This window comes from Ambystoma mexicanum, chromosome 9 (genome assembly GCF_040938575.1).
Source record: "Ambystoma mexicanum isolate Mex_15411 chromosome 9, UKY_AmexF1_1, whole genome shotgun sequence".
Taxonomy (NCBI): Eukaryota; Metazoa; Chordata; class Amphibia; order Caudata; family Ambystomatidae; genus Ambystoma; species Ambystoma mexicanum.
In genome coordinates this window covers 33,084,835-33,112,139 of record NC_090931.1, presented here as the reverse complement: position 1 = coordinate 33,112,139, position 27,305 = coordinate 33,084,835, and the positions used below count along the sequence as shown (strand labels likewise).

The following is a 27,305-nucleotide window of genomic DNA, read 5'->3' as shown; positions in this document are numbered from 1 at the left end:
GGTTAACTGTGGGCCCTTTTGTAACCTACTGTATGTACCTATTTGGTTTGAGTATTTGATGAACAGTAAGTATCAAGGAACTGCAGTTATGTTCAGGAGTTAGGGGGTGCCACAATTCACTTGCCATTGTCTAGTTTTGGATTTGTGTTTGTTGGGGTATCCCACCCTTGTGTTAGACCCAAAATGCCTACTATATAAATCCAGCATCTTAATTAGATGCATCAGTGCTGCCTCTTAATTTTGGAGAAGACCTGTGGTAAGGATGGAGCTCCACTGGTGTTTAGGAGAGTTTGGTGTCCGGCGTCCTTTTTTCCTTGTGGTGCACTGTGTGTTGTTCTTGGGTTGCATTGCCATAATTCCCCCTTGAATATTGTTATTGGGTGGATGTCTTCTATCATCTGTATGTTGCACTTTGTGACAGTCGCATAGAATAATAATGATTTGGGACATAGCAGAGTTTCTGGGGACCAGGGTTGCCCACACGCAATGTGAAGAGAGACTTGGAGGTGGAATGTTGAGAAACCCTGGAGCTTCTCTAAGATGCTCCAGAGTCCCAGCTCTTATAAAACATGGAACATGGCAGGTAGAGATCAATCCTAGTCCCTCTAAAGTAATGTTAACTAAACCTACTGTAGAGGTGTACTGTGATCCCAACTCAGGTATAAATTCAGGGAGATAATAAATCTACCCAGTCAGCCACTGCAGTGAGTTGCCCCCAATTGAACAACCCACACTCCACTTATATAGCAGAGCCTGCAACTGGCTAGGTTGAGAACTTTGTCCTGAATCCCGCAGTCTCTGAGGGAGAAGGTTTGGAAGAACCCAGCTGCCGAGAATGAGTTCCTTACTAGTGTTAGTTGGAGAGTGGTGAGCAAAGCCCCTTAGCAACACGCCACACCACAGTCATTCTTTTCAGAGACCCTGAGAACATGGAGAATCAACCTGGGTTTCAAATTCTCTGATGCTGCAGCGCGATCTGCAATAACCACCTTTTAACAGACTGAGGTTATTGATCTGCCACACCTCGGGAGCTTTATTGAAACAAAGGGAACACATGACGGGGAACGCCTACAAACAGGAATTGTCTGTCAGACATGGAAAATGGAGAATAACCAACCTTGAGAAAAATAGGAGAGAAGGAGCCTATGGAAATGAGCTGAGGTAGCCAAGAGCCTGCTGAGTATTATAACATACCACAACCAGAGAAGAAGCAGAGAGCCTGCTCAGGGCTACACCCTAAACACTGGTGGAAATTATACCAAAGACCAAGAGGACAAAGAGCCTGCTGAGTATTACAACATATCACAACCAGAGAAGAAGCAGAGAGCCTGCTCAGGGCCACACCCTAAACACTGGTGGAGACTATACCGATGACCAAGAGGACAGATTATAACATATCGCAACCAGAGAAGAAGCAGAGAATCTGCTCATGGTCACACCCTAAAGACTAGTGGAGACTGTACAGATGACCAAGAGGACAGAGAGTCTGCTGAGTGTTATAACATACCACAACCAGAGAAGAAGCAGAGAGCCTGCTCAGGGCCACACCCTAAACACTGATGGAGACTATACTGATGTCCCAGAGGACAGTGAGCCTGCTGAATGTTATAACATACCACAACCAGAGAAGAAGCAGAGAGCCTGCTCAGGGCTACACCCTAAACACTGGTGGAGACTATACCGATGACCAAAAGGACAGAGAGTCTGTTGAGTATTATAACATATCACAACCAGAGAAGAAGCAGAGAGCCTGCTCAGGGCCACACCCTAAACACTGGTGGAGACTATACCGATGACCAAGAGAACAGTGAGCCTGCTGAGTGTTATAACATACCACAACCAGAGAAGAAGCAGAGAGCCTGCTCAGGGCCACACCCTAAACACTGATGGAGACTATACTGATGTCCCAGAGGACAGTGAGCCTGCTGAATGTTATAACATACCACAACCAGAGAAGAAGCAGAGAGCCTGCTCAGGGCCACACCCTAAGCACTGGTGGAGACTATACCGATGACCAAGAGGACAGGGAACTTGCTAAGACTTGCTGCAAGCTATATCTCACACCTCTACTTTACTCAGCATAGCCATGAAAGCATAAATACAGAATACATAAACATCAGTTTCAGCAAATGACAGCATATTTCCAAAATGTATAAAATGCAAGCTCATCCACATATCACACAGTCATAGTAAAACGCAGAGCATGTCAATAAAACAGATTTAAAAGCATTCTCATACCAATACAATTCAAGGTTCATAGCAAAATTGATGTGCAAATAAGCAAAACCAGATCCTGAAAAAATATAATCCAAATGCAGGAGTGAGCCTAACATATACCAGCTTGGGCAAGACTCCATTTCCTTTTCCTCCATGCTCTTACAAGCTAATTCGCCACAGTATGAACTGCTGATTTATCACCAGTCCTACAGCAAAGTCTGCAGCCTGCAAAGTACATCTTATATTTCTGGCAATAAACAATGGTTTAAATAGCATTTGCTTGTGTCTAAATACAGGGGGCAAATTAATAAGAAATAGATAAGGCACACTGTCCTCAAGAATGATGACGGAAGGGTAGATAGTTGCTATTTCACTTATTCAGAGTAACAGCCAAGGACAAAATACCAAATTGCAGTTTAGTGAACAATGCTTCCCTGGGCTTCTGGGTCATGTCATCCAAATATGTCTCCAATCCCATACATTGCTTGATGGCCCGATACATGCTATGGGAAGTTGATCTATTATCCATACTCAGGACATCACTCTCTGCCTTACTCTGACAGGCTTTCTTAACAGATGGCTTAATGGCACCAACCATGAGATCAGGAATTTCCCAACAAGTAATGTGCCTGAGCTTGTTGAGCTCCTCCCTTAGATGTACAAACTAGTGGAGAGGAAGCCCACCATTCTGGGTCAGGACGTCCACAAAAGCCTCTCTGTATTTTGTTAATTTTAGTGTTGTCCAACTTCTGATCCAGAAAAACGCAGGTCTCGATTTACAAATCGTTTCTATCCTTGACATGTTTGTTTCTAAGTAAGCGAGCATGTTAGGTGCAAAATACAGTAAACACAGGGTGATCTTTATAAACGTATTTTCCAAAACTACAAGCTTTGTGCAGTTAGTAGCACCCCAGAGTTCTGCCCCGTAGTGAGCAGCCTGCCTGAAGTTTATAGGCTTCCAGCATAACACTACACAACCCATTCCCGGAGTCTGCTGCAAATCTTCCCATTGCACCACTGTATCTCGGGAAGGTTGCAACTGCCATGGTAATGTTAGTGGTCCACCTACAGTCATCTGTGAACCTTAGGCTTAGGTACTCATAGGTGTAAACTTGCTCAACTATCTGGCCATTCAGCACCAGCCCCTTTCCAAATGTCCTTTTGGCTCTAGAACCCCAAAGCACCAATTTCTTGGTCTTTTGGGCATTTATTGACAGGCCATACACAACACAAAATTGATCAAAGATTTCAAATTGCTGCTTGAGTCCAGCTCGTGTGAGGGATAGCAAAACAGCATTGTCAGCGAATAGCAAAACTAGATAGCTATCGCTGGTGAGCTCTGGTGCATCAGTAGGGGTGCCAAGAAAATCATAAATCACCCAATTTATAAATAAACAAAAAGGTTTAGGGGCCAGGACGCACTCCTGGCGCACACCCATTTGTGTATTTACTGCCTCTGTAACCCACCCGTCCAAATTCCAGTGGACCACTGCTTCATTTTATGTTGTACAGCATTTGGATTGCCCCCAGCAAGGCCCTAGTGGTACTGAGTTCTGCTAGCACCCTCCAGAGCCTAGACCTGGAGACCCTATCAAAGGCTGTACGCAAATCCATAAATACTGTGTAGCACAACATATTTATCACGCAGCAATTTGAGACGCAAGCATTGATCTACCTGGCTAATTGAACTTTGGAAGCCTGGCTCTAACTGGTGGATAGTACCATTATCTGAACAATCGAATACCTACAGTGGTATTTATAATGCTGCAATTGCTCTTAGGAAAAAACAAAAAAATAGCGAAATACGCAATCTGCTGAAACACGTTAACGGCATAATTTCCTATCCTAATGAAAAAAGAAAAATTCTGATAAGGTATAAAAATGATCTTAAACAACTGAAGTTCGACAAATATATCAAAGCTAATCAAAAAATGATTCATAATCTCACGGATAAAAACACTAGAGAGGTTTGGGCGACATTGAAAGATCCACTATCAAAAGGAATCCCCACATTATGTTCGACCGTGAGCGGCAAAGACTGGATTGAATTATATCAGAAAAAATATGCCTTGCCAAAGAAATTCAGTAATCCCGAAACTGAAGTTACTATGACAGAGCTGCCAACACAATGTCCATGGGGTTTAGTGGATATTGTACAGACTATAATAAAATTGAAATCCTCCAAGGCTGCTAGGCCGGATGGCATCCCTCCGTGCGTTGTAAAAGATGACCCGAAGTTATGGGCAGCAATTATACTAAGGTGCTTGGAATGCGTATTTCAATCTAAAACTGTACCATCATCTTGGCTATCTGCCCTTGTAATTTCAATACATTAAAAAGGTCCTTTAAATGACCTGGGTAAATTTAGACCTATAGCCTTGATCGATGTATCCGCAAAGATTTTTGCTGCGTTAATTCTAAGAGACCTAAATGACTTCATTGTCAAACAGAACATTCTTTCACGATACCAAACAGGTTTTCGTAAAGGAATGGGATCTGCACTTAAATGCTACCATGTTGACGCATGTCTTAAAACTTACTAGGCAGAAAGATCATCGTCCGATCTATATGGCCCTCTTGGACATATCTGGGGCATTTGACTCAGTAATAAGACATGTATTGTGGCAAAGAATGCAAGTACTATCGATACCATCATATCTTATAGCTATGCTAGTACTATTACATACCAACACAAACTACAGGATAAAACTTGATAATAATGGAACTTTAACTCCTGCGATTCCCACACACAATGGAGTAAAACAGGGATGCAATCTAGCAGCTAACCTCTTCAATCTGTATCTAACTGAAATAGGTAGCTTATGGCCAAATGGCAATTCTTTTGCAGTCAAAATGGTTGAATTGCGCATTGATTGGTTAGCATTTGCTGACGATCTTATATTATTCGATCTAACCCCGTTTGGACTGAAAGATAAATTGGTCTTCCTAATTGACTTCTGTGACAATCATAACCTGAAGCTGAATCCAAAAAAATCAAATATTCTGATTTTCACAAATAAAAGAAAGTTAATTTGCTATCAATGGAATATCAAAGGGATGATCATTCCACGAGCACTGGGTATGATATACTTAGGGTATAACTTACCCAATTCTGATTCTATCGACAAATGGCAGGTAGAAATTACTAATAAATCCTTGCCACTGATTGCACAAATGAAACTAATATACTTAAAGGTCTGTCAATTCTCATTGATTCCGTTGATCGAATTCTACACTCTTAAAGTCGAAGCTATTATTATCTATGGCTTAGATTTATGTTCCCTTGGAATTGGGTTAGCCTTGAATAAAATCCAAGGCAAAATATGGAAAAAAGTGTTGCATCTACCGCCATCTTTGCCAAATGCCATAATTATACATGAACTGGGACTCATGTCCCTAGCAATGAAATATCAATGGCGGAAAATGTCTAGTTATGCCAAAATATTAGACCCTGTTCCAAATTTGTTATATGAAGATCTGCGAAAAGTGCTAATACAGGGTTCTCCAAAATCTGTTCATGTTGCTGGTCAGTTGCGTGAAAACACCCTAGAAATGATTGCAATGGATACTGATGACCTAATTAAATGGCCACAACTCGTGAAGAAGAAATTATTGCAACATGACTGGGCACTCACATCTGATAAAATTGGGGCTTATACAGCGTATAAGGAATACACAAAATTCCGACACAAACAAAAACCGTTGCTCCCTTATATCAGACAGATTCCCTGTCAGAAGATACGCATCTTATATATGCGTTTTAAATTTAACCTGATACCTACATTAGAGCGTACCAAAAACTGGGTGGGTAATGCTCTACTATCTGAAGATTGTAGATTCTGTAAAACCCAGGTAAACGAATCCTTGAAACATCTTGTGTTATATTGTGCGCATTTTGCAAAGGAAAGGCTAAGATACATGGGGAAATATGTGGATGAAACTGTTACTTACAAATTGGAACTGTTGTGTCACAATGCATGTGGGGATATAGGCAATCGCTGCTTATCGATCTGTGTCATCTTTTATCTGTGATAGACTTGAATATGGGAAACATCAAAATTTGAACTGGCTATAATGAATGTACATGAATTGAACCAATGAATTAATAGGTTTTTGTCTTGGATACTGTTATTTTAAGTGGTATTGTTATTGTTCTGATTTATGTTAATATAATGTATTTCGTTGTTCTCTTATGTTATTGTTGTTGTTTGTTTCTCTCTTTTTTGCATTTTCTATAAATTGTTTTTAAATTATGTTGTAAAGATACTTTATATCGTAAAACAACAATAAAATAAAATAAAATAAATTAAAAATATATATATTATCTTCTATCTAGGCTTCCAAATGGCCCAACAAGCATCTCGCTAAAATGTTCCCTCCTGCACCAAGCAGAGAAATAGGGCTATAGTTGCCCAGTTCATCCCTACAGCCCTTCTTGTGGACAGGGACTATTTCAGCCCTTGTCCACGAAGTAGGCACCCTATTTAGTTCCAGCGCTGCTGTAACGCTCACCTGATTCCCGTAGAGGCGCCGGTCTTGACTGGGCGTATACCGTATCTGCAAAGGTGATGTGTAACACACGGCTGGCTCTTTGGGCTGGACCTCTGTGCACTGTATGTCTGACTTGAAGGGTAAGATGTCTGCAGATAGAAAATATGGGATTAAGGAACTGGGTTATTGAATGTCTCTCTCTTCTTCCCTTCTCTTCTCCTGTAGAACCCCAAAGGTTAACGCTCTCACCTTAGGTAAGGGAACGCCGTGCTCTCCATCTGCCTCGGGGCAGGGTGCTGTAACCAGTTTCTTCACTGGATAAGGGGAGCAGGCCTCTTGACTTCAGAGGACTGCTGTCCGTCGTTTACTGCACAAACGGTAAGTTTCGAGTAATTCTAATGTCTTTAAAGTCTTTAGTAATGATGTTTCTTGTTTTGCAGGGTTCCGGTGATGGCGGATGACGGGCTGAAGTGAGTTGAAGATGGAGCCCGTGTGATGAATAGAAGCGCCTGGAAGCACGTAAGTAAGCGCTTGTTGCCTGCTTCACGATGCGCTCTAACTGTCTTTTTATTTTGCAGTTACAAGTTCGGAGCGGCTGCAGGGTGCCGGAATACCCACTGGGTTAGATGTGAAAGGAGTAATGGCACGTGAGTATTAAAGTTCCCCAATGTCTTTAAACGCACCTTGTTTTGTCTTTCAGATGCGGGATGCAGCGCCGAAGGCCTCCGGAGCGTGCAAAGAGTTGGTAAGCTTTTGTCTTTCAGATGCCGGAATGCAGTGTGAAGACCCCCGGAGCGCACGAAGAGTAGGTAAGCCTTTGTCTTTCAGATGCCGGAATGCAGCGCGAGGCGTTGGTGACAGCCGATGGACCAGGTAAGTGAAGAGCTGTCACTGAAGACCGTAATGCTAACCTGTTCTTTCTTGTCTTTATAGGTGTTGCTGAAGACTGGATTCAGGATGGTAAGACTTTTTCCTTAGGCCCAGGATCAGATGCAGAAGACACGATGAGCGTTCTGCTGCAGAGGATGCAGAATAACGCAAAGCAAGATTCATCCATCGGGTGTGGTTTAAATATCCTCCTGTAGTGCTTAGGTGTCTCCTTCCACAGCCACGCCTAGGTAAGAAAAGAGTTCCTGCTTTCCAGAAGAGTTCCAGTGTTCTGAATCTAGGGAGTGGCTCCTGCCCCACCCAACAGGAAAAGTAGTGCCAAACAGAAGAGGATCAGAGGCTCAACTGGCAGGCAAGTAAGCAGCATGGTCTGCTGCAGGTAAGTCCACCCAAGCATTATGAGCCCGGCGCTTCCAGCGCTGGGACTGGGCATATTTATGAGCCTGGTGCCACTGGCACCAGGACTGGGTCCAAAAGGTCCCAATTGGGACTAGTTGGCACTCGGAACCTGGGTTATGGATCTGCTTCCAAGGGAGTTGGGAAAACCCTGACCTTTTGGAAGCAGAGATCATGACAGTACCCCCCCTCAAGGCCCCTCCCAAAGGCGAGGAGCGTGGACATATTCAGCAGGTTCCCAGGATCTCTCTTGGGGGCCGTAGCCTTTCCAGTCAATTAGGTAAAATAGTTTAGATTTGGAGATCTTGGAGTCCAGAATGCTTTTGACTTCAAACTCGAGTTCTCCATCAACTAGGATAGGTTTTGGAGATTTAGTTAGTCGGGTTTGAGGTTGCACAGGTTTTAATAGAGAGACGTGGAAGACCGGATGTATCTTCATGTGCGGGGGCAAGTCCTACTTGACCACTACTGGGTTTACTATGGTAGTGATGGAATAGGGACCAAGGTATCTTGGGTTGAATGTGCGTGGCCCTTTTAGAGGTAGATATTTGGTGGATAACCAGACTTGATCCCCTACTTGATATTGAGGGGCTTCCTTCCGATGTTGATCTGCTCCTTTCTTGTATTGTTCTTTAGCCCTTTGAAGGTGAGAAACAGCTTCCTTAAAGGCTTGGGTGATTGTAGAATGCAGGTAGTCTACTGCTGGTGTTTCAAGATCTTGGAGGGGATCCAACTCCGAGGTTCGAGGGTGACTGCCGTACAAAAGAAAAAACGGGGTTTTCCCAGTTCCCGAATGGACAGAGTTATTGTAGGCATATTCGGCTATCCAAAGGATGTCTTTCCAAGTTTTTTCAGTTTGTTGCAGCATGCAGCGTAAATACTGTTCCAGAGTTTGATTGGTCCTCTCGGTTTGTCCGTCGGTCTGAGGGTGGTGACTGATCGATAGTCTCACATCAATTTGAGCCGACCGACAGCAACTTCGCCAAAAATGAGAAATAAATTGACTACCTCGATCCGAAATTAGAACCGAAGGAAAACCGTGCAGTCGGATGATGTTTTCGAGAAATTCTCGGGCCAGAGTTGCTGCTGTTGGCAAGCCTTTGAGCGGAATGAAATGCGCCATCTTGGAGAATAAGTCCACGATTACTAGAATCGTATTGTATCCGGAGCATGGAGGTAGATCGGTGATGAAGTCCATAGAAAGCGTATGCCAAGGGCGAGGTGGGATGTCAATAGGGCGTAAGAGGCCTGCTGGTCTTTCCTTTTGACTCTTGTTTTGGGCGCATACTCCACAGGACATTATAAAGTCTCTGATATCTTTTTTCCAAGACGGCCACCAGAAGTAGCGCTTGATCTTTTCTGAGGTCTTGGCCATACCGGGATGTCCTTCCATTAAAGAATCGTGATAACAAGAGATTACTTTTTTCTGTAAATCTGTGCTGGGTAGGTATAATCGTTCTTGGAAATACAATAAGTTGTCCTTTACTGCAAAGTCCTTTCCCTGCAGATGCCAATTCTGTATGTCTGCTGGAGTTACAAGTTGTCTGGCCTTATCCTTAACTTCCTCTATGGATTCTGTGGCGATTACACCCAGAATTCTTTGTTCGGGAATGATTGGTACAGGTTTAGGGTTGATCAAGTGTTCTTCCACTCCCATCCGAGAAAGGGCATCAGCTTTACCGTTCTTTGTACCAGGTCGATAGGTAATTATGAAGTCAAACTCGGCAAAGAATAATGCCCAACGGAGTTGTCTAGAGGATTGGGCTTTTGCGGTTTTCAAATATTGCAGGTTTCGGTGATCCGTAATCACAGTAACGGTGTGTCGGGCCCCCAGCAGATAATGCCGCCAAGCCTTAAAGGCAGACTTGATAGCCAGAAGTTCCTTGTCAGTAATCGTGTAATTGATTTCAGGAGGCGAGAATTTGCGGGACCAAAATGCAACGGGATGCAACTGATTGGTTACCGGGTCCTTTTGTGATAGAACTGCCCCCATGGCAAGGCTTGAAGCATCAGTTTCCACGATGTAGGGGAGTTCGGGGCGAGGGTGTTTTAAGATTGGTGCAGAGATAAATTTAGTCTTCAAATCCTGGAAAGCTTGTTCCGCCTCAGTAGACCATTCAAAACGTTTGTTTTTCTTTAACAAGGCAGTGATGGGCTGGACTATTCGAGAGAATTCGGGGATAAACCTGCGGTAAAAGTTAGCGAAGCCTAACATGCTTTGCACACCTTTTACGGAGGATGGTGATGGCCATTTGAGAACTGCATCGACCTTCTTTGAATCCATACGCACTCCGCCAGGTGATAATATGAATCCCAAGAATTCAACTTCAGTCACGTTGAAAACACATTTTTCCAACTTAGCGAAAAGTTTGTGTTGACGCAATCTTTCGAGGACCATTTTCACGTGTTTCCGATGTTCAGATTCCGATGAAGAATAAACGAGGATGTCGTCAATGTAAACAACAACACACACATCTATGAGCTCTCTGAGGACATCGTTCATAAAATATTGAAAGGCGGCCGGGGCATTGCAAAGTCCGAAGGGCATGACCTGATATTCAAATAGTCCATACTTGGTGCGGAAGGCCGTCTTCCATTCATCGCCCTCTTTTACTCGTACCAAGTGGTAAGCTCCTCTAAGATCCAGCTTTGTATATATGCATGCTTTTCTGACTTGGTCCAGGAGTTCAGGGATCAAAGGTAACGGATATCTATTCTTAACGGTGATCTGGTTCAGGGAGCGATAATCTATACAAGTTCTAAGGTCTCCTTCCTTTTTTGGAACGAAGAACAAAGCTGAAGAAGCAGGGGACTTGGAAGGACGAATAAACCCATTTGCCAGGTATTGATCCAGGTATTGTCGAAGGTGAAGGTTCTCAGGCTCGGTGAGGGCATAAATTCTACTACAAGGAGGAGTAGATTCAGGTATCAGGTCTATCTGGCAGTCATAAGACCTATGAGGAGGTAGAGAGTTAGCCTGATCCTTCCGGAAAACATCTTGGTATTCTAGGTATTCGGGAGGTAACTGGAGAGTCTCTGAAGAAATTGCTGCCAGTGCAACACCAGGTGGAGGGTGACAAGTAGAGACACATTCTGGAAACTGGACCGTTCTTGCTCGCCAATCGATCAGAGGATTGTGTTTCTCTAACCAAGGTATTCCTAGAATAATCTGAAACTGAGGGGCCTTGATCACATCGAACACGATCTTCTCATGGTGTCCATCTTGACTTACTAGCGTCACCTCTTGAGTGGTATGCGTTACTGGCCCGGAGGCTATCTCCGTACCATCCACCGTAGTAATGACGTCCTTTACAGCCTTGGGACAAAGAGTTAGATTCATCCTCAAAACCATTTCATGATCCACATAATTGCCGATGGCACCGCTGTCGACGTAAGCTTCAATTGCATGTAATCGATCCGGATTATCAGGGCTAATGAGGACCATAGGTATCACGAAATGCGAGGTCACGGAACTGGTTTTCACGCTCGCCAAGAGGACCTCTATTCTTGTCGGGCGAGGTCGTTTCCCTGCTCAGAGTTTGTAACTTTGGTAACTGCAGCTCCTACTGCCTTCTTGGCAGGTTTCACCGGACAGTCTCGAAGAAAGTGCCCTGAGTTTCCGCAATAGAGGCATAATTGCAACTGTTTTCTCCTTTCCCGCTCCTTTTGTGTTAGAGGACCTTTCAGACCCCCTATTTGCATGGGTTCCCCGGGGTCTACTCCTTTGGAAGGAGTTGGCGGTTTGGAAAATACTCGAGCATCAAACTTGGAACGATCGGCCTTCCTGTTCTGCAGTCTGTGATCTATTTGAACGACTAAGTCTATATAGTCCGAACAATCTTGTGGGGGATTCACTACTTGGGCTAACACATCTTTGAGCTCTCCACGTAGACCTCTATAAAACAGCGTAATCCTTTTGTCCTCAGGCCATTGAGTTTCCACTATCAGTCTGTTGAAAGACGCAATATAAGCCAAAAGGTCTTGATTACCTTGTCGCAACGAAAGAAGCTCATTGTCCAAGGCCTGCCCCTGTGAATGTCTTGCGAACAGTTTTTCCATACTGAGCTGAAAAGCTTGAAAATCATGGAGGACCGGATCATCTTGGTTTACTAGAGGGATCGACCAGTCTGCCGCATTGCCACTAAGGTACGAAAGCACGAAAGCTACTTTAGCTTGATCAGTTGGAAAGGCTGCTGGCCGGCATAAGAAATGCAACCGGCACTGATTGATAAATACTGCAAACCTCTTTGGGTCACCAGAAAATCGTTCGGGCGGAGCCAGAGGTACATTCCCAGGTAGGTTGATCTACACTGGATTCATAGAGGATGTAGAAGGAAGATTACCCCCAGATGCGGGTAACGGGGTCTGTCCGGCTTGTGACTGTAGCAATTGTCTAGCGAGATCATCTGTTCGCTCCTTGGAAACAATCAGTTCCCTTCTTAAAGCGTTCGTTTCCTGACGGGCTGCATGCACTTCTGCCCTTAGTTCCCCAAGTAACTGGGCTAGCTGGTCTGTATCCGAGGTTTCCATAGCGCCTGGACAGGAGTTTTGTGGTAGGCTTTGCGTTCTGTAACGCTCACCTGATTCCCGTAGAGGAGCCGGTCTTGACTGGGCGTATACCGTATCTGCAAAGGTGATGTGTAACACACGGCTGGCTCTTTGGGCTGGACTTCTGTGCACTGTATGTCTGACTTGAAGGGTAAGATGTCTGCAGATAGAAAATATGGGATTAAGGAACTGGGTTATTGAATGTCTCTCTCTTCTTCCTTTTCTCTTCTCCTGTAGAACCCCAAAGGTTAACGCTCTCACCTTAGGTAAGGGAACGCCATGCTCTCCATCTGCCTCGGGGCAGGGTGCTGTAACCAGTTTCTTCACTGGATAAGGGGAGCAGGCATCTTGACTTCAGAGGACTGCTGTCCGTCGTTTACTGCACGAACGGTAAGTTTCGAGTAATTCTAATGTCTTTAAAGTCTTTAGTAATGATGTTTCTTGTTTTGCAGGGTTCCGGCGATTGCGGATGACGGGCTGAAGTGAGTTGAAGATGGAGCCCGTGTGATGAATAGAAGCGCCTGGAAGCACGTAAGTAAGCGCTTGTTGCCTGCTTCACGATGCGCTCTAACTGTCTTTTTATTTTGCAGGTACAAGTTCGGAGCGGCTGCAGGGTGCCGGAATACCCACTGGGTTAGATGTGAAAGGAGTAATGGCACGTGAGTATTAAAGTTCCCCAATGTCTTTAAACGCACCTTGTTTTGTTTTTCAGATGCGGGATGCAGCGCCGAAGGCCTCCGGAGCGTGCAAAGAGTTGGTAAGCTTTTGTCTTTCAGATGCCGGAATGCAGTGTGAAGACCCCCGGAGCGCACAAAGAGTAGGTAAGCCTTTGTCTTTCAGATGCCGGAATGCAGCGCGAGGCGTTGGTGACAGCCGATGGACCAGGTAAGTGAAGAGCTGTCACTGAAGACCGTAATGCTAACCTGTTCTTTCTTGTCTTTATAGGTGTTGCTGAAGACTGGATTCAGGATGGTAAGCCTTTTTCCTTAGGCCCAGGATCAGATGCAGAAGACATGATGAGCGTTCTGCTGCAGAGGATGCAGAATAACGCAAAGCAAGATTCATCCATCGGGTGTGGTTTAAATAGCCTCCTGTAGTGCTTAGGTGTCTCCTTCCACAGCCACGCCTAGGTAAGAAAAGAGTTCCTGCTTTCCAGAAGAGTTCCAGTGTTCTGAATCTAGGGAGTGGCTCCTGCCCTACCCAACAGGAAAAGTAGTGCCAAACAGAAGAGGATCAGAGGCTCAACTGGCAGGCAAGTAAGCAGCATGGTCTGCTGCAGGTAAGTCCACCCAAGCATTATGAGCCCGGCGCTTCCAGCGCTGGGACTGGGCATATTTATGAGCCTGGTGCCACTGGCGCCAGGACTGGGTCCAAAAGGTCCCAATTGGGACTAGTTGGCACTCGGAACCTGGGTTATGGATCTGCTTCCAAGGGAGTTGGGAAAACCCTGACCTTTTGGAAGCAGAGATCATGACAGCTGCATTGAACACTTTACCAAGAAAGGGTACCCACATCTCATGCTCATTCTGAAAGAAATCTGCTGGAACTCTGTCAGGACCCAGGTCTTACCTGCTTTCTGACTTAATGGGTCAGAAGTTATTTCAGCCTTTGGGAACATCAGTCACTTCTGCCTGGGTATACTGTTCCAACCAGTGGGAGCCCCAGTTTCCTGGAAGAGATTCCTGAACTGATCACACCACACAGACTCCGGAACGCAACCCTCCAGTTGATCTAACCCTGGTGATTTCCCTTTGCCCAATGATGCCCAGAAACTCTGCGAGTCCTTTAATCTATCGGCGATATCTTGAGTATAAGCCTCCTTCTTTGCATTGATCAGGTTTTTGTAAGTAATCCTGGTTTCACCTATGGCTTGGGTACCTCTAGCCTGAACATCTTTGGCAGAAAGTATCACAACTCCCTTAGCCCTATGTCACTCCACACCATACCATACTGAAGACATAGTAATCTTCTTTTTAACACCAGTGATTGGTGTAGAAAAGAGCTCACCCAATCCTTTTATTGTATTTTCAAAGACCTGCAATTTGCTCAGGGCTTCACTCGTAGGCAAGGTTGAAAGTACTTCTAATACTGGCATAATTTGACTATACATGCCTGGAAGAAGAGTGCCAATATCCAGCTTTAGCCACTTGATTGCCCGCCTTGCATGGCCTGTTGCATGGCCTGTTGCATGTACAATAACACTTGCCTGATTTGCGGGGGTAGGATTTGCTCTCACAAAAGCATAATCAATACTCAAAATAAGAGGACAGTGATCACTCCCAGATCCTGGCAGAGGCCAGACTAAGAAAGAAACCGGACAACTTAACCGAGGGTTACACCTCAGACGCCAGATTAAGGAGATGGAGACCTTGGCTCAGAGAGGAGACATGTGGCTGGTGGGTAACAATATAACACAGTGACAAAACCCCTATGAAAGGGGGAGAAATACTTGCAGATAGGACTGGGTGTTAAGGTATTATTGCCCGGGAGGGTAACTCGTGACTAGAGAGTTGAGAATGTCTGAGCCAGACATGTACAGTAAGGTGAAAGAGGGAGAAGTAATTGTCTTTAGGAGAGCTCAAGAAGTAAGCTAGGTGCTGTATTTCTCAGAACAAGTTGGAAGCAAGCAGGCTGGGTGCTATATTCCAGGAACTGTGTTGAAAATGCAGCCTTGGTGCTATGTCCCTGGGACTGTGTTGGAAAGGCGAGCTTGGTGCTATATCCCTGTTAATGTGCTAGGAAGGCAAGTTTGGTGCTATATCCCTGGGATTGTGTTGAGAAGGCAGGCTTGGTGCTATATCTCTGGGTCTGTGTTGAAAAGGTAAGCTCAGTGCTATATCCCTGGGTCTGTGTTGCAAAGGGTAGCTTGGTGCTATATCCATGGGACTGGTTTGGAAAGGCGAGCTCAGTGCGGCATCCCCGAGATCGTGTGGGAAATGCGAGCTTGGTGCTATTTCCCTGGGACTGTGCTGGAAAGGCGACCTAGGTGCTATATCCCTGGGACTGTTTTGGAAAGGTGAGCTTGGTGCTATATCCCTCGGATTGTGTTGGAAGGGCAAGCTCAATGCTGTATCCATGGGACCTTGGTGCAAAGGAAAACTCTGCTATATCCCAGGGACTGTGTTGGAAAGGCAAGCTTGGTGCTATGGAAAGGCAAGCTCTGTGCTATATTCCTGGGACTTTGTTGCAAAGGTAAACTGTGCTATGTCACTGGGATTGTATGGGAAATGCGACCCTGGTGCTATTTCCCTGGGACTGTGCTGGAAAGGTGAGCTAGGTGCTATGTCCCCGGGACTGTTTTGGGAAGGTGAACCTGGTGCTATATCCTCGGGAGTGTGCTGGAAAGGTAAGCTCAGTGCTATATCCATGGGATTGTGTTGGAAGGGCAAGCTCAATGCCGTATTCATGGGACTGTGTTGGAAATGTGAGCTTGGTCCTTTATCCCTGGGACTCTGTTGGAAAGGCAAGCTTGGTGCTATATCCCTGGGACATTGTTGCAAAGGAAAACTTTGCTGTATCCCAGGACCTCAGTTGGAAAGGCAAACTCTGCTATGTCACTGGGACTGTGTTGGAAAGACAAGCTTGGTGCTATTTCCCTGGGACTGTTGGAAAGGCAAACTTAGTGATATATCTCTTGTAGTATGTTGGAAAGGCAAGCTTGGTGCTATATCCCTGGGACTGCGTTGAAAAAGTAAGCTTGGTGCTATATCCCTGGGTCTGTCTTGGAAAGGCGAACTCTGTGCTGTCACTGGAACTGTGTTGGAAAGGCAAACTCTGTGCTATGTCACTGGGACTATGTTGGAAAGGCGAGCTTGGTGCTATAATCCCTGGGACTGTGTTGAGAAGGCAGGCTTGGTGCTATATCCCTGGGTCTCTGTTGAGAAGGCAGGCTTGGTGCTATATCCCTGGGTCTGTGTTGAGAGGGCAGGCTTGGTGCTATATCCCTGGGTCTGTGTTGAAAAGGCAAGCTTGGTGCTATATCCCTGGGTCTGTGTTGGAAAGGGAAGCTTGGTTCTATATCCATGGGACTGGTTTGGAAAGGCGAACTCAGTACTGCATCCCTGAGACCGTGTGGGAAATGCAAGCTTAGTGCTATTTCGCTGGGACTGTGCTGGAAAGGCGACCTAGGTGCTATATCCCTAGGACTGTTTGGGAAGGCGAACTGTCACTGGGACTGTGTTGGAAAGGCAAGCATGGTGCTATAACCCTGGGTCTGTGTTGGAAAGCGAACTTTGTGCTATGTCACTTTGACTGTGCTGGAAAGGTGAGCTTGGTGCTATATCCCTGGGACTGTGTTTAAAAGGCAAGCTTGGTGCTATATCCCTGGGTCTGTGTTGGAAAGGCAAGCTTGGTGCTATATCTCTGGGACTGTGTTGGAAAGGCGAGCTTGGTGCTATATCCCTGGGACTATGTTGAAAATGCAAGCTTGGTGCTATAGCCCTGGGTCTGTGTTGGAAAGGCGATCTCTGTGCTATGTCACTGGAACTGTGTTGGAAAGGCTAACTATGTGCTATGGCACTGGGACTGGGTTGGAAAGGCGAGCTTGGTGCTATATCCCTGGGACTGTGTTGGAAAGTCAAGCTTGGTGCTATATCCCTGGTACTGTGTCAGAAAGGTGAACTCTGTGTTATATCCCTCGGACTGTGTGCTAGATTAGAGAATGTGGGTAAGAGGGGGATTCCCATAGGTAGGCTCTTAAGCAACCTTGAGTTATCCCCCTGTGCACTTTATCTGAGTATAGCTTTTATTTAAATCTGCAAGATTTGTCCCTCCAAATATCTTGCACTATTACTCCCGTCAGCCCTAGTCAGCATAGTCAATGGGGAGGGCTCATGTAAGCTGTAGTCCCGAACATTTGGAGAGCCGCAGGTTGCAGACTTCTGCCCTATAAGCGTTATCTTCTCTCATCCTGACACCGTTAATAAAGAGTGTGGAAATTCACTTCTGACTGGGGTGTGTTCTGTTCACTCCTCATCACAACATATAGTTGAGTCCCTCCCTCTTTTCCTCCAGCGCTTGGGTGGTTCAGATGAATTGCTTGATTTTTTTGCTGTTTCAAAATAACACTCTTTGTGTGAAAAGAACATTTCTCATGTGTTGCAGTGTTATCCTCTTTCTGTGCTATAGAGTTTGGGTGTCTGTTTGGACCAAATATTGGTTGAATGGTATTTGAGGAGGACAGTTGGGTCTTGTTGGTCAGAGTGACTTCTGCTGCTAACATGATTTTCTCCTATGCAGAGATGGTGAGGACTGTGGCTGAAATCCTAAATGAAGGTGCCTCCATCAACTTCTACATGTTCCACGGGGGCACAAACTTTGGTTTCATGAATGGGGCTACCCATTTCAAGGAATATCTGCCCCATATCACCAGTTATGGCAAGTATTGTGTGATCAGAAGGGCGCTAAATCCTAGGTAATGGCTGAAAATATTAGATTGCGTGTTCTTTGAAGTTGAAGTATACCCGCAAGATTGGCTGAGAGATTTGGGGGAGGGTGCCTATGATTGCTCTCTCTCAATTCTGTGCATCAATTTCACCCAGATTCAGCAACTAAACAGCGACTCTGGGAGTGGACAGTGAATGAGTGAGAGAAACAGAACAAGGGTGATAGGGACGCTGAGCAGTCTAATCATTCATCCTTTGGGTGTTGGACCACTAAAGCACACATGCTATTTCTGTTGGACAGCTCAAGAACCAATGGTATGGGCAATGTGATGCATAAGCGCAGAAGCTGAAGGTTGTGTGCAATGTTACGATACATGTTCTGGTTGCATACCATGCACAATTTGTGAGCAGAACAGACATATAAATGTCTCCAAGGTGAAGGTGGCTGCGAAGCCAGATACACATCAGAGCCATTAGCTATCCTGCATGTGGCCTAATCTAGGTCAATGGCTGTGTGCACTGCTTGTCTGTGGTGGTTTCAGGACAGTCACACCACCACCACTTTCAGTGAAAGTAGAAGGAACATCTCTGACTTGCTCCCTACTCTATTTTTCAGACTATGATGCTCCATTGACAGAGGCTGGAGAATACACATCCAAGTACCACAAACTGCGGGAGATCTTAGCCACGATTCAGGGTAAAGAGAATGTGGTAGCTTGTAGAGCCAGCAGTGCTTCTGTCCTTATTCTAGCCCTAATACCAATATTCTTTCCCTTTATTTTTCAGGAGATCAGCTGCCCATGCCACCCATTATCATGCCAAAGGCATCTTATGAGATGGTGACTATGACCCACTATGTTTCATTGTGGGATGTGCTGCATTTTACAGGCGAGGTAGGTACTATTCAGCCATGTCTATAGGCATCATGGAAAATATGGTGATCCCTGTATTTTAATGTGCTCAGCTTTGTATTGCATATCACTGATCTCACAATAAATGTAGGGAAATAGAACAACGGTAGAGAGGCCAAGTGCGGGAATTGCTACAATGCAAAAGGAGGGTGCCCACTGTGAGGTAGCGGTAAAAACACTAAAGTTTAATAAATTAGAGCAAAATTAAAACAAGTATTAAATCAACCAACATGTGACAACGTAATCACAGGTCAAACACAAATATAATGTTCACACTGTATAAAATAGGAAAACAATAACAAAAAGGCCTAGTAGTGAACAAAAGTAAGGACAGGTCAATACAAAACTCAGTGGTAAGTCACTGTGTACAGTTTGCAATAATTTTACACATATTTCAATTTAGAAACTCTGATGTTCTCCAGAATCGTGAAGTCTCGACATGTTTCTGTTCAGGTGTTGTGTGTACCGAACTTTCTTCAGGAGAGAGATTCAATAAGAATTCCTATTGTCAAAACTATTAGTGTGGCCAGTCACAAGACCTATCATCAATAAAAGAAAGAGAGAAAACAATGTCAGCATTAAATACTGTGTGTGTCTCAAAACGGGTAGGTGAACCACAGAAACAAGGCAGCCAATTACCGTGCAACTGTTCTTGTGGGGACGAACAGCTCTATAATTGAGGTGTCAAAGGAAGAACTCAATGTTCCTTGGGAATAGCTGCAAGTAAAAGCAAAAGAATGGCTTTTCAACCGCTAGCAGGATTAATGGTTAAGAGGGATAAACACGTAAAAATGCCCTAAGAAAGGGTATTAGTACAGCAATATGTTACGCTCACCTGGTATCCATGGGGATGCCAACCAGCCCTGGTTGGATGATTTGCACTCTCGAACCCTTTACCGGTCCCTTGGTAAGCCTCTGGTTAAAGATGGGTCTGCAATATAGGAGAGCTGGATTCAATACTAGATTGTCTTTATGTTTTACCACCTCCCTTGGCCTCAACTCCTTCCTCCCCCTTGGGCCCTCTCTCACCTTAATATTGTAAAAGGTGGATTCTCCATCCTGCTCCTCATGGCAGGGGCGCGTAGATGTGGGTGGCGAGCAGCGACCAAGTGACTTCACTGGTGCAAGCCCCCCTGTGGGAATCCAGGCCTGCTGCGACTCTGTAGGTTTGCTGCTTTACAGTCTTTATATGCAGTTCTTATGTTCCTCTTAGTTCGAATAATAATGTCTTGCTTCTTTCCTTTTAGGTATGGAAGGGTATTTTGGTGTTGTCATGCAGTTTGAAGATGAGCATGGGCCGGTAGGTGAAAGCTCGGTGTGCGCGATGCTGTCCGGTGAGTAATGCGCGATGCGCGGCGCTGTTTTGCCTATTATATTGCTAACCTGTGTCTTTTCTCTCCTTGCAGCTTGCGATGTTCTTCGCCAAGTGCCGTAATGTTCCAGCAATGATACTGACCAGGAGGTGACTACCCAGGTAAGAATTGTGTGGCTTTCTTCATTCGGGAGGAAACGTGAGTAAACGCTTACTAATGCTGTCTTTCTTTCTCCTCTTTCCAGGTTATGGTATTCTAGGATGCATGCAGTGCTGGATGATGGAGCTCGTACCTTCAGGTGAGTGGAACTGAAGTCAGCGATGGATTGAAGACAGGATACTGTTCCAGGTAAGTTTCGTAGTGTTCTTTCTCTCTCTGCAGGTCCTTTGTTTCAGGTAAACTGGCATCAAAGTACTGGACACAGTGAGCGTTACGCTGCCCACAGCAGAATAGCGCAAAGCATGTTCTGCTGTTTGGGTGCGGTTTAAATAGTCTCAGGTAAAGTAGTCCCAGGCCTGCCACACCCAAAGTAGTCCAGGTAAAGTAGTCCCAGGCCTGCCACACCCAAAAGACTAGACCGTATAGCTCAGTTCCTTGTAACTGAGCTATGTGTGTGCCTCCATGTTGGCTGAACACCCCCACCCCCAAGTTAAATAGTCCCAAGTAAATAGTCCCATTCTAATGTTGGTCTTCATGATGGTTATGAGCCTGGTGCCAAAGGCGCCACGACTGACTCCAAGAGAGTCTTGGATGAGGTTTTAAGGCCTTTGACCTGGCCCTAACTGGAAGGCTGACTTGCCGGTGAGGGCCAGGGGCAAGGGTCATGACACAATAAAAAGCGATAAGGGACCCACCTTAGGGTGTAACTGTAGATGGAGAGATGCGTGAATGCTAATTACCAGAACAAATCATTACATCAATCCGGGCCCTCAAAAAACAACAGGAGAGTCCTTTTTTGCAACACGTCATATAGCACCAGCAATGACAGCAGCGACCCTGACGATGCGGGTGAAAACCCCAACAAGAGGCAGAGGCCAATATAACAAACGCCAAAGTAATGGTGGACTCAGAGCGAACACGCGTGGTTTTTTATACCATGGCCAGAATCGCAGCTCGTGGAACGATGGCAGCAAGCAGACCAGAAGCAGGAGTCGCATTTAGTTAATCTCTCGGACTACCACCCCACTTCCATCGAACAACAGGTCCTCAACAAAGGACTGGGGTTTGTAATCACAAAACAACATGACCCTTTCGAGTTTCAAATTGACTTTAACAAATTTATTAGGAAGATTTGCCTTAAAGAATACTTCGAGCAGAACATTACAGAGCCAATGGATAGCACCATCAATCCTACGGGTTTAAGTAACCCCTCTACATTTTGTCCTCCAACCCACAGCCACTCTCCTGAATCACAGGTCTTTGAAAGGAAAGTCCTTACTGACATTGCAAGATTGGAGTCTAATCTCACCAAACCTTTCCAGAATTTAAGTAAAATCGAATTGAATGCTATTCAATCTCTGGCCTCCAACAATAACATCATAATCAAAAAAGGCTGATAAAGGTCACGCTATTGTGATCCTAAATAGGGAAGACTACATTAAGGAATGTGAAGGTCAACTTTCGAATACCAACTATTAAAGGGCGACTGGACGAAGACCCCACCAAATCCCTGCTTGGAGATACAGTGTTACTTGTACACGCTTCTTTTCACTCACGCTAGAGGTTGGACATCATCACACACATAGACTAACTGTTCATCAGAGCTCATCTTGTTACTCAATGTGTTTCATGTGTAGGCATTTCATGATTTATACACTACACTAACTTGAAGGGGTACAGTCCACTCCTTCTAAGACACGCACCAACCACTGCGTACGTTGTGCACCATACGGATTTAGAAGTGTGCCAGTACTCCTTTTTACACTCTATTCATATTCATATTCCTGGGGACGATGCAGCATTCTCATTAGCTGTTATATGCCCCATATTTAGGGTTCTTGGCCATTCCTGGTAAACTGAATCCGTTAATATGAATCATCTGAAGATGGCCAGCAGGAATCGCTATCGAATTACTCCCCCGGAGCTCAGGTAGAGACAGACGTAGGACTCATTAGCCCTGCGTTACCTAGCAACGACCAAGCTAAGATTTCTTCAGTCTGCTGCTAGCCACTGCGGCTCTCCTCCGACTATTGGCCCGAGTGCCGATTGGCGGCACCGTGCAGACCCTCGCCGGGCACATTTACTGCAGTCATCAACCAGGTAGGCCTTTTTGTTCGTCACTCACTTTTCGGTTCGCCCTCCCCTGACGATCTGTATCTCACACGGTCATTCTGATTTTATTTTCCCACAACGGGATTCCTGTATCAGGTGTTTTCAGCGCTTGACATACCTTACATTAGCAGACGATCCTTGGGTATTTACAATCTGGAGGTACCTTTTAGCTTGATATATATATATATTTTTTTCTGACTACATGTATCTAGAGCGTTCTGTTGGTTACTCTGATCTATGCATATTTTTTATCAGATACAATTGAGTCATTACAGAGGATTCACGGCGCAGCCACTACTTAGTAAGCCACTGATGCATCTAAGGGCACAGTGAACCGACTCTCCTACCCGACCTACAGATTTAAGTAATGTTTTTGCTCCTGCTGTTTTGGCTTTATGTCATTTGTGCGTATCTTCTTTGGGGCATTTTTACGTGTTTATCCCTCTTAACCATTAATCCTGCTAGCGATTGAAAAGCCATTCTTTTGCTTTTACTTGCAGCTACTCTCAGGGAACATTGGGTTCTTCCTTTGACACCTCAATTATAGAGCTGTTCGCCCCCACAAGAACCGTTGCAAGGTAATTGGCTGCCTTGTTTCTGTGATGTTTTTGAGACACACACAGCATTTAACGCTGACATTGTTTCCTCTCTTTTTTTTATTGATGATAGGTCTTGTGACTGGCCCACAGTAATAGTTTTGACAATAGGAATTCTTATTGAACCTCTCTCCTGAAGAAAGTTTGGTACACACGACACCTGAACTGAAACATGTCGAGACTTCACGACTCTGGAGAACATCAGAGTTTCTAAATTGAAATATGTGTGAAATGATTTAAAACTGTACACATTGACTTACCACTGAGTTTTGTACTGACTTGTCCTTACTTTTGTTCACTACTAGGCCTTTTTGTTATTTTTTCCTATTTCATACAGTGTTCACATTATATTTGTGTTTGACCTGTGATTACGTTGTCACATGTTGGTTGTTTTAATACTTGTTTTAATTTTGCTCTAATTTATTAAACTTTTGTGTTTTTACCGCTACCTCACAGTGGCCACCCTACTTTTGCATTGTAGCAATTCCCGAATTTGACCTCTCTACCCTTGTTCTATTTCCCTAAATGTTTTGTCTATCCATCCCCGGATCAGATAGTACAAAACACGTGTGGGTTATTGTCATTCAAGTGTCACCCAGGATTCCTCCCTTATTATTAGATATCATTGATCTTTCCACATAATTGCCGGGACTTCTTGATGACCAATGTCATCCTGCAAGGACGTGTGGGTTTCATTAGCAGGTTTGCACACCTAAACCAAATCTAGATCACCTGGCACCCTCATTTCTACCAGTCTCCCGAGATGTGTTTGAGGTGACACGTAATCGACCATCCTGTATTTTTGTTCCTTTTGTCATGGGGAGGTAGCATTCAAAAGTAGGGACAAGGTATCTAATATTAACCCATATAATGCTTTGTATTTCTCCAGTGCACTTATAATGCCTCTGCACTGGCAACCCAGGGAGAGATCTATGGCCTTGTAAGGGTTCTTTGTAGATGAGATTTCTGAGACCGTACTGCCACCCCAAGAGAAGATCTCTGGCCTTTTACAGCTTATGTGTAGATGAGATTTCTGGAAGCTTGCTGGCAACCCAGGAGGAGATCTCCGGCCTTTGTGAAGAATCTGAGGGCGTCCTTAATTCTTTCCCCAACATATCCTTCTCCCAGATGGCCAGGGAACGGTAGTCGCTATTGGATCCTGACCCTGGGGGTGGATATGCGAGTGAGGATAGGTGATGCCTCCTCCCCACTGCCCAAGTCCCCTCCACCCAGTGCCTAATCCAGCTCGTGGGATATTTAAAGGCCAGTGCTGGAAACAAGTGAGGAAAGTCAAGGAGCAGAGTTGTGTGAAAGCGAGACCCAGAAAAGTCCAGAGAAGCCGGAGGGGAATGCAGAGCGAGTGCAGTTGAAAGCCAGGTGGAAAGCAGGTCAGCATGAGAAAGGTCTGCAGAGGAAAGCTGATGCTTCCCTTTGAAGTAGAGAAGCATCTGGAGAGGCTGGGAGAGAGCCGGTGAAGCACTGCCAAATGAACCACAGCAGAGAAGAAGCTGGCGGTGTCACAGAGGTAGTGATGTGCATTGGCAATATCGGTGGGCGAGAGTGAGGCTGTCCATGAAGCCATGGGTGGACCAGCAGGACAGAGAATGCAAGCAACAACAGCGAGTCTGCCCAGGAGCGCTGGCATCCCTGCGGCATACCGACACCGGTGTCAAGGGGATATTTGTTATGTATGATAAGCGGGTAAAGGAAAGAGACTGTAAATACGTGAAATGCCTCATTTAAGTCAATTTGGGGAAAATACAGAATAAGTACAACACTGAAGCAATGAACTGTGATGAAACCAGAGAAAGCATAATACTAGTGAAGTGAATTGGCTATAAGTTGACATGAGATCAAGGCTAATAGATAAAGCCAAGTAAACAAGCATCAGTGAATGATTGGGATGAACACTGCTAAGAGTCAATTGACCATTGCCAAGAGTCAAGCAGATATTCGTCCACATTACTGAGAGAAATGAATGGTTGAAGAAAAGTAAACCTGCATGCAAGAGAAACCTGGGCAAAGGGTGTCAGAAGTTGTAATCAGAAAACCTGAATCAGTGAATACGTTTCCTAGCAGGAGAGTGTACTAGGAGGCTTATGGTGGTTTGTGCAAAAAAGGACTTTAAACTTATTTTCCTAGCAGGAGACAGTACTGGGAAGCTTATGGTGGTTTGTGCAAAAATTGACTTTTAAGGTAAGTTTCCTAGCAGGGTAGTGTACTTGGAAGCTTATGGTGGTTTGTGCCAAAAGGACTTTAAACTAAGTTTCCTAGCAGGAGACTTTACTGGGAAGCTTATGGTGGTTTGTGCAAAAAGGACTTTAAGTTTCCTAGCAGGAGAGTGTACTGGGATGTTTGTGGTGGTTTGTGCAAAAAGGACTTTAAACTGTCTCCTAGCAGGAGAGTGTGCTGGGAAGCTTATGGTGGTTTTTGCAAAAAGGACTTTAAACTAAGTTTCCTAGCATGAGAGTATACTGGGAAGCTTATGGTGGTTTGTACAAAAAGGACTTTAAACTAAGTTTCTTTGCAGGAGAGTGTACTGGGAAGCTTATGGTGGTTTGTGCAAAAAACTTTAAACTAAGTTTCCTAGCAGGATAGTGTACTGGGAAGCTTACATTGGTCATTGCAAGGGAAAGCTACTATATCGGTCAATGGTGACAAAAGAAGAAACAATAAAGCTTCAAGGGCAAGTGAAAGGAATAAGCCAAGCCTTATTGTAAAGCTGGAACTGTGTCAAAATACCTATGGAACAGATGCAAGTAAGGTGTGTCGGTTCCGTGACCTATAATGGGCAGACCGTGTGCTCCGACAGCTGTGCCGAGACCGAATACACCCACCTAAAGGAAAAGACATTTTGTGATGGAATAAAGGAAAGCCTGTACGAATTTGAAACTAAGAAAATGAACTTCACCAGTACTTCATGAACTGGTGAAAGGTAACCAAACGGATGAACTGGGAAGTGTCCCAAGGGATGGTGTTATTTTGGAACATTGACTATTCTGAAGAACGGTGTTGTTTTGGAACTTTGTTAGAGTTGAAAGCTTGGGAAAGGGAACCCATCTTTGGCAACGTGAACTGTTTGAACCTTGGGGAAGGGAAAACCCTTTTCCATCCAAGAGCTGGAAGAAGCTCAGAACTTTCATTTGACCACTTCTTATTTGATGGTGACATGACATCCCTACACATTGGGCCTCATTACGAGGTTGGAGGTAGCCATGCCCCAAACTCGGGTCCGGCTCCAGTTACCGCGAAAGGGGAATTACTGGGCCATTCCGACCTTGGAGGGCCCGGTAATTTCCCTTTCGCAGGACCCAGAGCCGGTATGTCCCCATTCCCATTGAGCCCCTATAGGGCTCAATGGAAATGGGGAGGTTGGTAGCAGCGGTACCGTTCATAGCGGTACCATTGCTACCATCCTGCTCTGCTCGCGATTGCCGCTCTGCACGCCTGGTCTGACCAGGCGTCCAGAGCGGCACCCGCAAGCAAACTCGTAATGTTGCGGCATGGCAACAACGGCGCCGGTAGTACTAACAGCGCCGTTGTTGCCTTACTGCAACAGTTGTAATGAGGCCCATTGTATACAAATAGAGGTGAGGGCAAGTATAGATTTTGGATACAGACAGACATTTGCTTTGGACTTCCTGTCACAGACTATCATTAGTTTTATTTAGGTAGAGAAATGCACCTAAACATATGGCAAGATAGGCTGTTTTCCAACCTTCTATTGTTAGTTAATAAAGGTTTGTACTTCAAATGTTATTCAGTTGTCTGTGTCTACTTCATGATGCCTTCACCCCTTGTACAGCTTCTGTGGAGATTAGATTTCCGAGACCGTGCTGGCAACCCAGGAGGAGATCTCTGGCCTTGTAAGGGTTCTGCTGAGAGGAGATTTCTGATACCATACTGGCTACTGAGGAGGGGATCTCTGGCCATGTACTGGTTCTGACGAGATTGCCAAACCAGGAGGAGATCGCTGGCCTTGTACGGGTACTATGGAGATGAGATTTCTGAGACCGTACTGGCAACTCTCAGAAACCTGAGGGTATTCTCCCAAGTAAACCTTGAGAATCCCTTATTCAGGTTGCCAGGGAAGGGCTGGCACGCTCAGATTCCAACCCTGGGGGTGGACGAGCAAGGGAGGATCACCTGGGTAGGGCAGCCCAGGGTTATGCTCGAGGGAATCCCCCAGGCGAGATGCTGTATCCTACTAGGGAAGAAGGCGAGGAGGACGAGGTCCCTGAGGCTTTTGTAGGCTGCTCCAAGTCTACCTCCCTCTCACCCAACAAATCT

General features: G+C 45.2%; 1 protein-coding gene across 3 annotated transcripts in view; it reads left to right on the top strand.

The window, feature by feature from the left end:
• Nucleotides 1-27,305, top strand: part of GLB1L2 (galactosidase beta 1 like 2) — a 779,452-nt gene that overhangs the window by 568,825 nt on the left and 183,322 nt on the right. For all 3 annotated transcript variants that reach the window (XM_069614109.1, XM_069614108.1, XM_069614110.1), the window contains 3 exons: nucleotides 17,779-17,916; nucleotides 18,541-18,621; nucleotides 18,711-18,817. In XM_069614109.1, coding sequence (XP_069470210.1) covers nucleotides 17,779-17,916; nucleotides 18,541-18,621; nucleotides 18,711-18,817 — 326 coding nt within the window. The remainder of the gene's footprint in view (nucleotides 1-17,778; nucleotides 17,917-18,540; nucleotides 18,622-18,710; nucleotides 18,818-27,305) is intronic.